The 18059-nt window shown below is 37.0% G+C and overlaps 2 protein-coding genes across 2 annotated transcripts; one reads left to right on the top strand and one right to left on the bottom strand.

Moving 5' to 3' along the window:
- Positions 1–948: 948 nt before the first annotated feature.
- On the top strand, positions 949–2912 carry LOC107741554 (pejvakin-like). Its single transcript, XM_016554339.1, has 5 exons — positions 949–1061; positions 1374–1515; positions 1601–1718; positions 2354–2497; positions 2592–2912. The coding sequence occupies exons 1-5, from the start codon at positions 973–975 to the stop codon at positions 2891–2893; spliced, it is 795 nt and encodes a 264-aa protein (XP_016409825.1). The 5' UTR covers positions 949–972; the 3' UTR covers positions 2894–2912.
- Positions 2913–8325: 5413 nt separating this feature from the next.
- LOC107741472 (sentrin-specific protease 2-like) lies at positions 8326–17675 on the bottom strand. Its single transcript, XM_016554247.1, has 17 exons — positions 17304–17675; positions 15892–15947; positions 15687–15793; positions 15507–15585; positions 15183–15267; positions 14244–14400; positions 14057–14163; positions 13882–13970; positions 13691–13742; positions 13517–13595; positions 12916–13065; positions 12320–12451; positions 11553–11759; positions 11229–11308; positions 10912–10996; positions 9129–9224; positions 8326–9026 (listed from the first exon to the last, which is right to left on the bottom strand). The coding sequence occupies exons 1-17, from the start codon at positions 17465–17467 to the stop codon at positions 8961–8963; spliced, it is 1791 nt and encodes a 596-aa protein (XP_016409733.1). The 5' UTR covers positions 17468–17675; the 3' UTR covers positions 8326–8960.
- Positions 17676–18059: the final 384 nt, after the last annotated feature.

Here is an 18059-nt window from a genome sequence, read left to right as displayed (position 1 = left end):
TCCATTAATGTTTTACCAGTGTGCCTTCAACAGTAACGGACCTCAGCTCTCTCCACCCAACAGTGGACATAAAGAGGAGCCACATGAGGTCATGAATGAATGAGTCGTTCCGTAAATACATTTTAGCCAAAAGAACCTTGTACGCTGCAGAATAAACATATTCTAGCAAACTGCTTTATGCAGACATACAGGCTCACTTCCACCACAGTATAAAGTATCCACATGCTTTGTTAGTGTATAAGGGATCCTGGTTTGGTTATAAGGTGAGAAACATCTTTTAGTCATTTTAAACCACAGTTTATTTTACATTTTATGTGAATCTCTTCAACACCAGACTTTATACATCTTCACGGATTGTCGATTTTCTGGTTCATCTTAAATATAACAGACCTTAAAATAGTTTAAACTCACACTTTTGCACAGACAGGTTACATTGTTAGGCCAGTAGGTGGCGACAAGTGACTTTATTTATGAAAGAGCTAGAACCATTCACTCAACCAATATTCATTCAGGAAACTTTGCATATTTGCTTGCCAACCTTTTGCGTTGCTCCAAAAATTCTTTCACAAAATTTTTTTAAGACTTCTTTTCTGGTGCTTTGCCTTTATTATGATACCACAGTGGAGAACAGACAGGAAGAGAAGTGGGAGGGGGATCAGGAGACGTCCTCGAGCCTAGATTCGAACTCGGGACGATTGTAACGCAACAGCGTTATATGTCAGTTTATTTGCCCACTAGGCTATCGCCGCCATCCCTTCATAAATCTTTTGCATTCTCTCTCCAAAGTATTGTATTCCACCAAGAAACTTTGCATTCGCTCACAAAAATTTTGGGTTTGCTCACAAAATTTTGCATTCCCCTTGACTATCAAGAAACTTTGAATTCGCTCACAAAAATTTGGGGTTCACTTGTAAAACTTTCATGTTTCCTTGATTCCCAAGTAAAAACAAAAAAAAATTTTCCCCCAAAAAAATGTGTGTTTCCCAAAGTAGGCCTAATTTTGCCTTCTCTCACAAAACCTTTGCGTTCCCACAACTCCCAAGAAACTCTACATTTGCTTGGTAAGCTTTTGTGTTTCCCTGAGCAAATACATTTGCAAAAGAACTGAAATACAGTTTTTCCTCTCATAATATTACTTCTATTAACATGTTCTTTATGGGCTCTCAATCTTGACAAAATAACAGGCAAAATTGTGTCTCAAATTTAAGTTACGATAACTTTGGCTTCGAAATATTGGCTGAGGCTGTGATACCATGCAAATATTCAGAACAGCAGCACTCTTGAGTACTTGATGGAAAAGAATCACTGAATTCTCACATTCTTTTTCTCACAAATCTTTTTGTCTATTCTCCTCTGACTTCTTTTTCTATCAGGAAAGTTGACCTGGATCACTGTTTGATCCGTCAGTCCAAAGAGAGTGGGCGGACTGTCCTGTGTGTTGTCATGGAGAGTATCCGCACCACGCGACAGTGTTCCCTCACCGTCCACGCTGGAGTGCGAGGAACTACCATGAGGGTAAACAAATGCAAGTGTGCCCCCCAAATAGTATATTTGGCGGTAAAGTCTGTTGTTCTCTGATACTCTGAATCTTCTCACACAGTTCCAGATAGATGATGGTCGAAACCCTAAAGGTCGAGATAAAGCCATTGTAATTCCAGCCCACACGACCATAGCATTCAGTGTGCTAGAACTTTATGTGCGTCTTGATGGACGTCTAGGTAAGCACTAAATGACTTCATAGTAGTGTTCTGTCTTGGGGTCAGTAAGATTTTTTTTTTTTTAAAGAAATTAATTTTTGTATTCAGCAAGGATGCATTAAATTGTGACAATAAAGACAAAAATGTTTCAAAAAAATTACTATTTCAAATATTCAAATGGTGTTCTTTTGAACTTTCTATTCCTCAAAGAATCATAAAAAAACACAAACATAAGCAGGACAATGGTTTTAAACACTTATAATGTTTCTTGAGCTCCAAATCAGCATATTACTGATTTCTGAGGGATCATGTGACACTGAAGACTGCAGTAATGATTGCTGAAAATTCTGTTTTACCATCACATAAATAAATTACATTTTGAAATATATTAAAACAGAAACCAGTTATTTTAAAATTATGAATAATAATAATTTCACAATATCACTGTTTTTGCTGTATTTATTATGATCAAATAAATGCAGCCTTGGTGAGCATAAGATACTTTTTTTTCAAAACATTACCCCAACCTAACTCTGAACAGTAGTAGGCTATATATCTATATCTATAGTATTACATATGGAGTCCACTCATAGATCTGTTTAGATTTTTAAATGTTTATTGCTTTATCTAATGACCTTTGTCTGAACTTTGGTCAGACATATGTGTGGCTCCAGAGTCAGTAGGAGGGTTTGAGAGGGAACAGATCCGTGAGCAGCTAGGGGGATTCATTGGCCGCTTTTCCGTTGGAAGACTTAGGAGATTCATGTCGGGAATCATCTATGGAAATCCTTTCAGAGCAGGTGATACAACTTCTGTTGTCATATCTGTATCTGCAATATTTAAAATAATCTTGAAGAAATATTCCACATTTAACTTGATTTGTGCTTGCTGTAGATGACAGGACGTTTGAAGAGCTCACTCACTCTGATATGTACATGGATGATGTTGTGACGGACTACTATGAGAAGGCTGCCAGCATGTCGGACCTGTCCACGGCCTACCTGCGGGATGAAAAGCACACACGTGTAAATTTGCTCAACCATAACATACCTAAAGGACCGTGTGCCTTGTGTGGAATGGGCCACCAGAGGCGTGAGACTGTCTACGGCTGCCTGGAATGTTCTTCAGGGGGAAACAAATATGTCCGTCTCCACGCTGTACCATGTTTTGACCTCTGGCATAAAACTATGAGGTGAGAAATGGCCTGGAGGAACTCTCAGGGTGATTATCATGCAAATGTTGTGCAACATGACCACAAGATGTAAAACCCTCGGCTTTAATTTTGGCGTAAACACATTTTATGAAAGCACAAATGTTCTTTGCTCATTGTTGGAACTGACATTGTAAAACAGATGATTTCAACAAATTCTAAAACATCTGACCTCAATCTGATTAAGTCATTTGTTTAGTGATTGATATATAATGTTTCCTTGTTTTCTCAGCTTGTATGAGAGTACATTATTATACCCCTAGTATCATAGTTGTTAAATAATAATTATTATCTAGTACAGGGCTGTCCAAACTCGGTCCTGGAGGGCCGGTGTCCTGCAGAGTTTAGCTCCAACTTGCCTCAACACACCTGACTGGAAATGTATGCCTAGTAAGAGCTTGATTAGCTGGTTCAGGTGTGTTTAATTAGGGTTGGAGCTAAACTCTGCAGGACACCAGCCCTCCAGGACTGAGTCTGGACAGCCCTGATCTAGTATCTACTTTACTGGCCAAAAGTTTGGAATGATTAAGATTTTTTTAATGATTTTGAAAGTCTCTTATGCTCACCAAGGCTTCATTTATTTGCTTAAAAATACAGTAGAAAAACAATATTGTGAAATATTACAGTAGAATTTAAAATAATTATTTTTTATTTGAATATATCTAAAAATGTAATTTATTTCTGAGGTGACAAAGCTAAATTTCCAGCAGCCATTACTCCAGTCTTCAGTGTCGCATGATCCTTCAGAAATCATTCTAATATGCTGATTTACAGCTCAAAACATTTCTGATTATTATCAATATAGAAAACAGTTGTGCTGCTTGATATTTTTGTGGAAACAAAGTGTAATACAGTTCATAAGTTTGAGTAAAGGAAGAAGGAGAAGGAAGAAGAAATTAATATTTTAATTCAGCAAGGACACAAATAATCTAAAGTGACATTTAATACATTTAAAATGTTAAAGATTTCGGTTTCAGAAAAAAATGCTGTTCATTTAACTTTCTATTATAATCCTGAAACAAGTATCACTAAAAGTTTCCAAAAAAAATATTATGCAGCAAAAACTGTTTTCAGCATTTATAATTTTAAGAGCCATTATTAATAACTGAGCACCAAATCCACATAGAATGATTTCTGAAGGATCACGTGACACTGAAGACTGGAGTAATAGCTTTGCCATCACAGGAAGAAATTACTTTTAAATATATATATATAAATAGTTAACAGTTCATTTTAAATAGTAATAATATTTCACAATATTACTGTTTTTATTTTTGTTTTTGATCAAATAAATGCAGCCTTGGTGAACATAAGAGACTTCATTTAAAAACGTTAATTTGAAAAAATCTGAATTATTCCCAAGTTTTGACTGGTATACACATTGTGACTCTAATAATTGAAAATCAGTAATATACACATAATACAATATAATAATAATAATGCAAACTAAAAAGACTTATCTCAGAAACAATACTTGGTGCTAATTGTGTATCGCTTTGTTTACATATTGTCCATAATGTTCATTTATATCAGTTTTAAGATGGTGTTTCTTGCATATCCAGATACAAATGGACAAGATAACAGATCATTTAGGGCAAAAAGCTAGAGCAGATATTTATTTCATCACATGTAGACCAGCTGCTACGTTTTTGAACATACTGTGCTGTCTGAATAATTCAGGCCTATCGATAAATTAGCCTGTAGATCACGTGATCGCAGAACAGGAAGTGCTTCGCTGACAGTGTTGTCTCCCGTGAACAGGACACCATGGAACTGTTTACAGAGAGCATGTGAACTGAAAGCCAGGATAGTGCAAGGTTACATTTGTGTGCTTATTTGACACCTGTTGGCCCCAATATGTTCAGAATAGTGTGATTAATGGAAAAATATATCTTAATCTGTTGATCGTGTAGCATGGAATATCAAGAGCTTAAATGACAAACACTAGAATGTCAAGAACAAAAATTAAAGGATTCACCAATTCATGTGCTGATTGAAATATTTTCCATGTTTGTTTACCATGTTTACAATTTAAAAATAAGATTTTATAGTTTTGAATTTTACATGATGGTTTGAATTTTTACATTAAGTTTTGAATTTAATGTTTGTTTTTTTTGAGAAAAAATAAATAAATTATACACACACACAAAGTTTTGAGTTTGTTTTTCCAAGAATAAATATATATAGCGTTTGGACCAATTTGAAACGTAATTATTTATTATAGTTAACAAATAATCCAACAGACCCCCTCACGCAACAACCAGACGTGGTGCCAAGATGTCTGTGAATGACCCCCAGGCCCCTGGTTACCATGGCAACCATGACACCTCAGCCAGACCAGATAAACTTTACAACCAAATGGAGTTTGCCTTCTTACTTAATGCTCCCTCCTGAAAAAGACACATAATAATATAAAAACTATAAAAACTAACTCCTTCCCTACTCATTTAAAGAAAACCTTCCCAGAATGAGCATGCCTATCTCCAGGACATTTTGTATAGGATTATTACTTTCTTGTATATTTTCTTTGGTATCGTTTACTGTTTTATGCATGTGTCATGATAGAATCACTAGCTAGTTAATATAACATATTCATATTAGACAGTATCTATGAATTCACCTTTTGATGATCTAAATGAGATTCTATATTATATGTTGATACCTATGCAACATATTAGTGTTCTAACAGTCTTTAAGAGTTTTTGCATCAACACCCAATCCAGTTACATATGCAAAATACCATGCTTGAAAACAGAGTTGTAAACTTTCCCTCCAAAAGTTCAAGACACCATTGGCTCTTTGATCCCCCTAAGGTGTGACCTCCACATAACTTGAAGGAACACTCCACTATTTTTGAAAATAGGCTCATTTTCCAACTCCCCTAGAGTTAAACAGTTGAGTTTTACCGTTTTCGAATCCATTCAGCCGATCTCCGGGTCTGGCGTAGCACTTTTAGCTGTAGCTTAGCATAGATCATTGAATCTGATTAGACCGTTAGCATCTCGCTCAAAAATGACCAAAGAGTTTCTATATTTTTCCTATTTAAAACTTGACTCTTCTGTAGTTACATCATGTACTAAGACCGACGGAAAATTAAGTTGCTATTTTCTAGGCCGATATGTCTAGGAACTATACTCTCTAATAATCAAGGAACTTTGCTGCCGTACTCTGGGTGCAGCAGGCGCAATGATATTACGCAGCGCCTGAAAATTGACTAACCTCCGTCAACATAACCAACGTGACCACGTGCTTGCACAGGGAGCGTGCTGGGGACTATTTTCAGGCGCTGCATAATATCATTGCGCCTGCTGCACCCATGGTACTGCAGCAGATGCTAACAGTCTAATCAGATTCAATGATCTATGCTAAGCTACAGCTAAAAGTGCTACACCAGACCCGGAGATCGGCTGAATGGATTTGAAAACGGTAAAACTCAACTGTTTAACTCTTAGGGGAGTTGGAAAATTAGCCTATTTTCAAAAATAGTGGAGTGTTCCTTTAAAAGGCTTGCTTCTAGTCTCTTGTCTCATCATCACCTTCCCGTCTTCCGCTGGGCCAGCATAGCTGCACCTGGCAGGCCTCGACTACAGCCATGTCTTCACTCTTGAGTAAACTCTCCCAATCACCACAGAGTCAGAATAACATCTTTGGAGTTCATCACCATTCAAACCCGGAAGAACGTGATCACAATTCCAACACCACCAAACCTTCAAACCACCAAGACTTTCAATGAACAAGGCAATGCAAGTATCGTACATTTAACTAAACGAAACAGAGGTTCAGTATCCACCTTTTTCTTCAACGCAGAAGTAAGCCTATGGGTGAGACTTCCGGTTCATTAGCCGCTATAGGTAAATAATGAGAATAACAACGTGCAGTAAACGGTAAAACTGTTTGCACTACAAACCAGTGTGTTCATAATTAAGATAATACATTAAAATAATATGATAAGACACACCAACTTTCAATATCAAGCAGCAAAACGAACTGTTTTGTTCAGCTAAAAATAGCTGGACGGAGTGGACGCAGATGAGACCGGAAGCCAGACCCATATAATTTACAAATGGCCACGCCCATTTTTACGACAAGAAAAAGGTGGATAAGCTGTAGATTCCGTTGTAAAACGGCACTGATGGTTTTACTCAGGTGGTTAACTGACTCCTTTTCATAGCTTCATCCTGTTTCTCTAACGGTTTCATTCATCCAGTCTCACTTGACCTTCCCCCATGTATGAGTGATTATGTTTGCTTGTTTAGATTAGTTCTGTGTGTTAGTGCTTAGTTAATAATGAGTTTTTGGTCCTGTCAATGCCTGTCGATCTAGCTACATGCTCTAAAGCAGTACTGAAGAAATGTATTTTCCGTGGCTAAGAAAATAGAATTTCTTAAAGAGTTGATATGTACACTGGATGTTCGCTGGACAAACAGATTAGTTGATGGCAATTTAATTCTGCTAGTTACTACTGGCAGCTAATATAAATAATTGTAATCAATCATAATTAATAGTAATTTATATACATTTCCCTTCTGAGCTAATATTCACCCAAACATTTGAACAGTGGTGTAACCAAATTGGCCATCAAATGTTTGTAATTTATGTTTTTAATTGCTGTATATTGTACTTTAATTACCAATTAAAAATGTTTCACAACTTCTTGTGTGGTCTTGAATTTGACCTTAGTGGCTATATTAGTGGGTGACTTACTTTCTCACTGGAAGACAGAAGACTTGTTTTTTATTCACATCTTTATTACTTACAAAAATAATGACCAACATTCTGCATTAATGACACAAACGGCTCATATGCAGTGGGCCTTTTCATTTTCTATATTAAAGTTTGCATCAGAACTCAGCCAGCTCACCCACTGCCAATCCAAACACTCTCCATTCACACAAACAAGTCCACTCCAGGATATGCACTCAAGCGAAGAGCCACATAGGAACAAATAAATATAGACCTTTTTTCTTCTTTTTTACTTCAAGTCAGAATTTAAGCACTTTTTGCTCCTGCGTTTCTGGATGAGAGAGGAATATTGCAGAAATGAACCACCCAAATGTCCATTTGGCACAACTTCACTGTTCCACATTTCCAGTTCAATATTAATGTCTAATACAGCCATTGGGATTATGAATATATAGAATCTAAAAAAAACAAGACCAATGCATTCCCCTCCTAGTCATCCAACTCTGTATTTACTTGTGTTAAGCTCTGTCGCTTTCCTACACACGAATAACTATAAAACAAGCATGTTCAGATGCTCCAGAAACAGGTGTGAAGCCAAAATATTTTAATGGCTTTAATATGAGATGCTCTGGCAGCAAGGCACTTGGAGGCCAGGACTATTTAGAGACACAAAAGAAACGAGATCCACTGAATACTGTTGCTTTCAGTGCAAGCACCATCATCGCCATGCACATCAAACCTTACTATTAGGATGCTCTGACTACATTGTAGGTTTTAAAACACAGAAGTCTTGACATACTAAGCTGACATCAGTGCATCTCATTCAAACAAAAGAAATATGCTTATCATTCCTTATTAATGCACATATGATGTAAAAAGAGATACGTAACTGCTAAAACATCCCCACGGCAAGAAACTCTTACTGAAAATAAGGTCCATTTTGTAACTTTAGTCCCCCATCGTAACTAAACATGGGAACATCAACAGCTACTTCTGTGAGTTGGGAAAGTCTCACAGTATAACCAGTAGGGGGCAATAAGACTACATTCTTGGAATGAGAACAATTCCAGCTTCACAACAAATGCTAATGAGGCTTTCACCTGCTCAAATCTATTCATACCCCAGTCCAGTGTTCTGCTCATATTTGCGCTTCTAGTGTTTGGATTCGTACAGTAGGGACTGGTTATTAGTGCAAACAAACCCAGCCTGGAACCAGCAATCCACACAGTCTGTTAGAAAAATTGGGTGGAATTTTGCAACAGGCCAATATAAAGCCAAATGTCTCTAGAATAAAGAGCAGAAGGGACAGACGAATGGTGGTCCTGTGCTTTGGTCAATCTGATTCAGTCAGTACGACATTCCCAATGCGCCTACTGCAGCAGCTTTTGGTTGAGGATCTCCCAGATCATAGCTTTCCTGAAATACGGCATATGATTCTAGAAAGAGAGAGAGAGAGAGAGAGAGAGAGAGAGAGATGCATGCATTATTGAGACATGTATTAATATGCATGTGTTAGAGTGTGAGTATACACAAAGTACCTGTCTGAATGTGAGGTTGCGTCCTCGGGAGATATAATCAGCATATTTGCATACGAACACACCACAATCACTACCATTCTTCTGCTGAGGGATCTCCTACAAACAGTAATTAGAACAGAGCTCTTACAGTATGAAGACAGAATGAAACGATATTCTACAGCAGTCAAATTAAAATTTTGAACTTGGAATATTGGTTGAATTTCATTTTTAAAAATGCAATTAAGTGCAAAAAAAAAAAAAAAAGAGGTATAATATAGGAAATATTTATTAAAAAGCCAGTTGCCAAACCAATCTTTCTCATTTTTTTTTAGTTTAGCTTGAAGTACTAAAATAGCTAAAACTAAATAAACTAAAGCAAATAAATAAAAATGAGTAAAACTATAGACATTTTTAAAAAAAGACAAAAAAATGACAAACTAACTAAAATTAAAGTAGAAACAAAAAATAAATAAAACCTAATTCAAAATATAAAATACATTTAAAACAATGCAGACTCATACTTGTTTTTTTGCAATCAGTGCCGTTTCATTTATATTTATATGTTGTGCCCTCTTGTGGACCTATTCGACAATGTTGATTTTAAAAAAATCTGGTGATCACTGAGGTCTTGTAGCTTTTACCCTGAAATATTAAAGAGCCCCTATTATGGATTTTTGAAAATTACCTTTCATGCAGTGTGTAACACAGCTCTAAGTGAATGAAAACATCCTGCAAAGTTTTAAATCTGAAAGTGCACTGTGTATAAAGTTATTGTCTCTCAAAAGAAAGAGTAGACTCTGAAGCCCCGTTCACACTGCCAGCGACACACAGCGACATGCTCCTATTCATTTTCAATGGACAGCTGGCGACTTCCGGCAACACGAGCGACAGTGACCGTTGGCGACAGAATGTGGGCGTGTCAAGCGATGCGAGTCAAGCTACAAAAGTTAAGAAATGTTTAACTTTATGCAAATGAACAGCGAATTTCACGAGCGACAACCAATAGGAGTGAAGAATCTGTCAGTGGCGATCACACGTCATCGATTCGAGTGCAGGCAAGACAGGACAGATTTCCGCAGCGATTTCACTGTTTTATATGATTTGACTGTAACCACATACATGGATATTAAAAAAATGATGCGTAGAAAATAAACTGTTGGCTGTTTAAGTGAGTTTGATTCATACATTGATGGTTCGAGTTGTTAATTATCTCTGAATCATTGAAATAGTCGTTTTTAAAACGAATCCCAAGCCGTTTCATGTTGACGTCAAAATGAAACATTAGGATATTGCCCGCCCACTTGTTGGTCTTTTCATGTTGGTCTGAATGAAAATGCCAATTCATTCTTCCCACTAGGTGCTTCTCTTGGAGCTAAAAATAGCGGTTTCCCCGGTAACAGCTGTACACAAAGCAGCACTGCGCTCACAAACGCTGCTTTATCAGGCATTACAGGCATGATGAAATGAAAATGAGACCAATCGACCAATCACCGCAGATTAGCGTCACGCAAAGGAGAGGTTTGGAAAAATGAATCTTTGAGGGAATGGTTTGGGAGTCGTTGAGCAAGTAAGGTAAAATGAAATATTATAAGACAATGAAAGTGTTTTTTGACCTTGCATGCATGTCAACCTGTTGTTGGGGACTCCCAAAACCAAAATATGAACCTTTCATTACCCGTAAAAGGGGCATTTTAAGTTAATTTTGAATTTTGGTAATACTGAAAACACTGAATTGAATATCTTGGTCCTGTTGACATTCCTATACTGTTCTTGTAAGATTTTTTATAATTATACATGTGCTTACAGAATGTCGTAGACTGCTCAAGGTCCACTTTGACGGGTCCAAATCTTTGCCCTTCTTCACCTCGCACTCCTCTTTCAGATAAAGACTATTGGACAGATACAGTCATTAGGTTAATAATATAAACAAGCACAGTCCCCTTTCAAAAACAAACTACGAGCGCTAACTTTAACACGCATACACTTAACCTCACCAGCACAAAATGCAAAATTACACAACCCCTCATTTTAGCTACACAGTACATGCAGCACAGTATATCCAGTATGATGACATTATTATACGTATATAATTATGTACGTACGTTACACATTATCACTTACAAAATCATGTTGCAGATGTCATCATGCCTTTGACCCATGGAATCATATGATCGTACAGACTTTGATTTGAAGTCAACAACCTACCATGGTAAAAGGAAGAATTACATTACATTACACAAATCCAAACCTCATAACACTTACACACGTGAATTCTAAAATAAAGTTTTTTTTTTATTTGCTAATGAAAGCCAATCAACAATCCAATAACTATTCATCAGGCACCAAACAATAAATGCATGTCTTTTTCACTGTGCCACGGCAGACTGTTAAAGTGCTAAGGGGTTTTAATGTTTGAATTCATGATACATAGAGTTTATTACTCACAGCTAGGGACCAGTGAACGCCCAGGTGAAGGGGGACCAGAATGATGTCATACAGAAAGAGGTCTACAGCCTTAGTCCACCGCTGTACTGCAGCATGTCCACCGCTATGCAACTTGGGAAAGAGGAAGGTACTGAAAGAGTAGACCTTCCTGCCCCCTACTTCCTGCTCACTGCGGGACATCACGAGATTCATGTAGAAGTTGATCACCTGAGAGTGACAGGGTTTTAATTTGATTAATAATGTTTGTCTAATTGTCTAATTATTTGATTAGAGAGAGGTCACAAATGACACACATTCTGATTTAAGACTTTGAAAGACAAAAAAAGGAAACAACAATAGTTAATTTCATGTTTTGGCCAGTAACCAATAAATGGTTAATTAAAAATGGTGCTATTTTACCTAAATAAATACAAATAAAAATATTTTTTTTTATATAAAATATTTTTACAAATCTATAAATACATTTAATAAACAATGAAAAAAAAATGACCACACACTACAAGTATATTTACACTTTATAATGTACACTATGAAATAATGACATGTTAAAATTTGCTCAAGACTATTTGACATTGTTATCAAATTATTACGGTTTTTAAATATGAACTTTAAGTGAACATTACATGACGGCAAAAGTATTGTAAAAACAGCAGAAAAGTGAATACACAACTAAATATCCAATATCAGCCAATACTAAAGTAAACAAGTAATCCAGTATGGTACCAATATATTGTGCATTCCTAAGAAGCCTTTTAAAATGATGCTACCTCATCGTTGAGCCAGCTGCCCTCTTGCAGGGTTGCCAGATCCCTCTGTGTGATACGCAGTTTGAACGCACTGCACAGAACCAGGTTTGGATCAGTTTGAGCAAGAGCAGCACTCACTTCCTGCTGCATCTCCTGTTACATGACACAAAGACAACACTGTGAGTCAGAGCAGAAGGAAAGGAACCAATTTGACAGTGAACTGTAAGTGGAAGAAAATGAGCACAATTACATACACATCATTGTTCATATTCTGATCAAGTCTTTATTTCAAAAAAGAGGTTTACACATTTCACAGATATTGGCATATCCCTATTTACATGGCATTCACTAACACCCAAGCAAATAAGGCATGCATTTCCTCCTCACATTTCTCTTATTGGATATGCTCACTTTAGGAAATAGAATTTGTAGCAATTAGGTTAACGTGTTTATGTGACATTTATAATCAAAATATGACCAAATTCCAAACTAATACAGAAATATTCCTGTGCATGCATCTATAAAATATATCTTAAACACTGCTAAACAAGCAACAACCAGACAGAGTGTGGTATAATAACAGTTATAAAGGACTAGATGTTGTTCGAGACACTAACCTTGGTCAGTCTGGGAAACTCCTCTTCGCCGCGCCTCACTGTATCTGTAATCCATTCAGATCTGGAAGGTAGCGAGGGTCCTGAAGCTATTTCTTTCTCCTTAAGATTCAACCTGGCTTCAACCTCAGCTGACAGATCCACATCTACAGGCTGGACAGAGAGTGAGGAAGAGAGGAAAAAAGGACAAAAAAAAAAAATCGACAAAACAGACTAATAATAATAATAAAAACAAAAATAATAATAAACCCACAGAAAGCTGTTTTCTCAAAACATTTCAATCTTTAATTTGAATGAACAATCAATCTCCGCACTCCTGACGGCAATTGATAGGTGCGTAGGAGACAAAGACCAAAAAGATCAAAACTAAAGGAATGATTTCTTTTTAAATGTGGTTTGGCTTGTAATTTCATGTTTGAAGATACCTGATGAAGGTCATGCGACCGAAACGTTGTTATTAAACATTTTTGATACTTTTTGCACTAATTGACAGTGTGCGGGATTTTTTTCTTTTTCCTTTAATCTTTGATTTTAAAAAACTAAATACTTGTTCATCTATAGACATCCCCTCTTGCATGTCATGAAAAAGACAATAAGCACTTACAATTTTTCTTGCAGTTTGATTATCCAAGGCTGCTTCCTTGATGTCACTTGCTGGAGTGTTTCGATTAATATCTATTGTTCTATAACGGATTTAAAAATAAATACATTTAAAATCATTAAATGCACATATGCATTTATTAATCAATAATGCTTTTGAACCAAGTTAAAATGTTACCTGTCTTTAGCCTGCATCAGTGGATCCCGCCACACAGACATATTAGGTATGGCTGAAGGCAAAAACGGAAAATGTGATTTGACTGTTAAAAATGGAAGCAATACATCAAAAGTTGAAAATCATTTCAGATAGTTACAGGAAAACAGCGCAAAAGAAAAGCAGTGAGTGTAGCTGGGTGTAATTAAGCTCACCTCTGACTGGAGCAGGTCTGCTCATGTCAGTAGTTCGACTGATGGAGGTGTGTCCATTTGTCTTGTGTCCATCAAGGGAGAAAGTTGTGCTAAAAATTTGAATTTACATAGCATTAACTTTCTCTAGCTATGCTACACTGATTTTAAAAAGTGTTCTAAGGGCTCACGCACTTACATTGGAGGCTTCATCCGTCCAAACGGCAATGGTTTGCTCTTTGAGTATTTCTCTGACGCCATCTCTACCAGCTTCCTGTAATGCTCTCGATCGCTCTCTCTCAGTGCCTACTCAAAAGACAGATGCTCAGGAAATCACAGACATAAAGTCATTAAGTTTCCAGTACATTAAAATTCAGTTTTCCTACCTCCTCCACAGTCAGGCAAGGTTTGTGTGTGCGGCTCGGATGCTCCATCTCAGCCGGTCTTGTGCTTAGCCCGTGGGCGGTGCAAGACGGCACTAGCTTCAGGGATCTGCGCATCTCCCTGCCTTTGTCCTGGCTTCCCTTGTACAGCATTGCTCCACTGCTCAAAAAGATAAATACACAGACCGTTATACAACGTCTAAAGGACAAATCATTTTAGTATCAGCAACCATCCAGAACATGATTTACAGTTACAAAGCAGAAGTATCTCTGGTTGTGGTATCAAAATAAGACTTGAGATACTGTATAGTATATTCTGTTTAATACTTCATTTGATAGGTAAGGTTTGCTTACTAATGTCAGAAATAAAGGCTTTTGATTATTAATTTGTAAAGATGTATTTACAAAAAGAATTCCAGCTATAATTCAAAAAAATAAGTTTAGAGGCAGTTCATTCTTTACTCATTGACAGCAATGTACACAACAGTACATAAGCAAACAAACAAAGATGCTGCTGTTAGTAATTTGTGACCAGTTTGTTTCCTTCAATACACTCACTGATAGAGAAGGAATAGGGAAGAAAACCATGACCTTGATTTAAACTAAATGTTGTGCATATTCGGTTTTAATTAACACTTCTTATTGTTTGCATAAAGCATGACTCTTCGTTATAGCTGAGTGTTTGTAGCTGATATGTTTGTCCATATTCTGTGCATCATGGGATGTGGGAAAACTGAGGATCATGTGTTACTCTTTTATATGAACAGAAATTTACAATCTCTCCTTTAATCACGTAAAAATGTAAAGTCATTACAACTTTATAGTCACCCCATCAGAAAATGTAACCATTAAAAAGGTGACAAATGACAAAAGCTTTGAGAAGACTTTGAGAAGACTAAAAAACAGCTCAAGTAGTGGAAAATATGACTAAATGATACTTACTCAGGTTTCCATAAAGCCTGGGGGTTGTGGTGGACATTGGCTGCTGTTCTTTCTTTATTTTTAAGTCCAATTTCTATCTGTTTATCTGAAGAGAGATAATTGTAAATCATTACTAAACTGACAGGCTGTGAATAGGTATAAAATAAGCTTTATGTACAGTGCACTACCATTAAAAAAATTTAGAGTTTGTTTTCCTTCGATGAATATAAAGTTCCAAACAACAACAACAAAAAAAAAATCTTACTGACCCCAAAGTTGAGTAGTAATGTATGTCTGTCAAATTTTTGATCAGAGAGACACATGGGGCAGTGAGATCACACTCACCCATCCCGTCACTCTCAATCCATGAACTCAGGCTGTTGCTGTGTATGTCATCAATACCCATGAAGGCAACCCTGCCAACCTGAGCCACCAGTGAGCAAAACAAGACACAATGCATGAAACCAAGGCTGTACAAACAATGCATGCATTTGCAAGTGCTTAGAGGTGATTATATGAACATACCTCTGTAAAGGCTTTCTGCTTTTCATGTTCTGCCTTTCTGTGGTGTTTTGATCGGAATAGCCCTGCAATCCCTGCAAAAGTCTTCTTGACAACCCTGACGATCACATCTGTAGAAAGATGACAGACATATGAATAAAAGTCTTGATGGTAGGTGACTGAGAAATGTCAGTTAGGCACTGTTGTTTACATGGAATTAAATATTTACCATGTCTTGCTCTTTTGACCTCTGGATATTCGGTCACACAATCAGCTGAGTACACACTGCAACCCAGGAGAAAATTAAACACTTCAGTGCATCAGATGCATCAAAGGACTAGGCCTAGTTCACTCAAAAATGAAAATATACTCACCCTCAGGCCATCAAAGATGTAGATGAGTTTGTTCATCTGAACAAATTTGGAGAAAATTAACATTACATCACTTGCTTACCAATGGAACCTCTGTAGTGAATGGGTGCCGTCAGAATGCAGCTGAACATCCAAACAGCTGATAAAAATATGACAATAATCCACAAGTAATCTACACAACTCAAGTCCATCAATTAATTTCTTGTGAAGTGAAAAGCTATGTGTTTGTAAGAAACACGTCCATCATTAAGACATTTTTAATGTCAAAAGATTGCTTCTAGCTAACATATGAGTCTTCTATCCATAATATTGCTCTATCCAGTGAAAAAGTCGTTTTGTCTGAATCAGGAGAGAAACATGCACAGATCAAGCACAATTTACAAGTTAAAACCATCCAAAACAGTTCTTAACAAATATGTCAGTGTATTTTAATGTGAGAGGACAACAGTACTTTTTCACTAGAGAAAGTGTTATTATTGACTATTGATTATTAATGCCTTGATGATGAATTTGTTCATTACAAACACACAGCTTTTCACTTCACAAGACATTAACTGTTGGACTTGAGTCGTGTGGATGACTTCTGGATTATTGTGATGCTTTTATCAGCTGTTTGGAAGTCTCATTCTGACGGCACCCATTCACTTCAGAGGTCTATAGGTGAGCAAGTGATGTAATGTAAAATTTCCCTAAATCTCTTCCAATGTAGAAACAAACTCATTTAGATCTTGGATGGTCTGAGGGTGAGTAAATTTTCAGCAAGTTTTAATTTTTAAATAATCTATTCCTTAAAAAATCTTTAAAATAAATAATCAGACTCCCAGGTAAACAGAAAAAAACCACATGGCTTTCTTAAAGAGCATTCATATTTATATAGCTGTCTATACACTTTGCAATATTGTGCAGGCAGAAACAGGAAAGGACGTTATCTATAACTGTCCATTTAATGGCACCAGATCTGTAATAACTCTAATCACAACAAACATTTCGTAAATTAACTTTATGTTTAACGGTATCCTATTAATTTAAAGACAAAGACAGTGATTGTTTGTTGAAAGTAGACTGTCTATTGACGAATTGTTTACTTTGGACTGATTTCTGCCCCCGAAGACAAATGCAACATACTACACTGCCTATTGTTCATGTTAATTAAAAAGTAACAAACTGACACTAGAAAAAAAAAACAAGGCACTCTGTGTTAATTAAAATAGAAACCAAAAGTAATTAGGTTTATTCCGAAACGAGGAATACAAAAGGACAAATACCTCACCTTTGATAGTTGCGTTTGGCGGGCCTACTGTTGTCCAGCCGCTGCGTGTCTGTGCCCGCGGCTCGTTCTATACCGTTACCGTGCAAACTAGGCCAGGCTGCGGATTTATCACCAGAAAAAGGCACGAAGAGCGACGATAATCCGTCAACTATCCATTCATACATCACAAACCACCACGATGAATAAGACTCCACTTCGTTTGTTAGTGCCAGGTCTATACTGAAGATTTTGAAACCGAAAACCCACTCGTGTTTCAATAGCCTTCCGTAGCCTTACGCTTACTGCGTCAGATTTGTCCACTGCGACACCGCAGCACTGCTCGTCGCTAAGCCCTCCCACTCTCCACTGCACTGTGATTAACGTTCCTTTACACCGCCAGTTAAGGCGCTGCAGAGCAGCAAATAGTAAGTACTTGGTAATGATCTGTCACTGGGTTCAGTGCAAGAAACAGTTAATAAAATGGAACAAACGAAATAATGTTTTGTTAAAAACGGCACACAATTGAATTACTTACGTTTTATCTGTATATTCCGTGTATGCTGATTTTGAATTGTTGGTATATGAGTAAGGTGATTAGTTTTACAGCTAAATATTTGGCGGGACAAATCCTGCAACCAATCAGATGCGCAACTGAGGATCACGTGTCTCAAAGCGGAAGAAATATCGAGTGGTTGTGCTTGTTTTACTTATTGAATGTTCTATGTTTGTTAAAGGGTTTCACGAGTCACGGACAAAGGCATGTACAGGGACGCGGGA

Source organism: Sinocyclocheilus rhinocerous, unplaced genomic scaffold, assembly GCF_001515625.1.
Source record: "Sinocyclocheilus rhinocerous isolate Xijiao unplaced genomic scaffold, SAMN03320098_v1.1 scaffold2596, whole genome shotgun sequence".
In the NCBI taxonomy this organism is placed as follows: Eukaryota; Metazoa; Chordata; class Actinopteri; order Cypriniformes; family Cyprinidae; genus Sinocyclocheilus; species Sinocyclocheilus rhinocerous.
Note: the sequence above shows the minus strand (reverse complement) of the source record. Positions and strands in the feature narration are given on the sequence as shown.

Excerpts from the sequence above, each read along its gene's own strand:
- LOC107741554 (XM_016554339.1), top strand. The coding sequence starts at position 973 with ATGTGTGTTTCCCAAAGTAGGCCTAATTTTGCCTTCTCTCACAAAACC. Across the intron at positions 1,062-1,373 it reads AGAAACTCTACATTTGCTTG|GAAAGTTGACCTGGATCACT; the intron begins GTAAGCTTTTGT and ends TTTTTCTATCAG. Across the intron at positions 2,498-2,591 it reads TGGAAATCCTTTCAGAGCAG|ATGACAGGACGTTTGAAGAG; the intron begins GTGATACAACTT and ends TGCTTGCTGTAG.
- LOC107741472 (XM_016554247.1), bottom strand. The coding sequence starts at position 17,467 with ATGTATGAATGGATAGTTGACGGATTATCGTCGCTCTTCGTGCCTTTT. Across the intron at positions 13,971-14,056 it reads GGACGGATGAAGCCTCCAAT|CACAACTTTCTCCCTTGATG; the intron begins GTAAGTGCGTGA and ends TCAAATTTTTAG. Across the intron at positions 9,225-10,911 it reads TGAGCAGTCTACGACATTCT|GAGATCCCTCAGCAGAAGAA; the intron begins GTAAGCACATGT and ends TACTGTTTGTAG.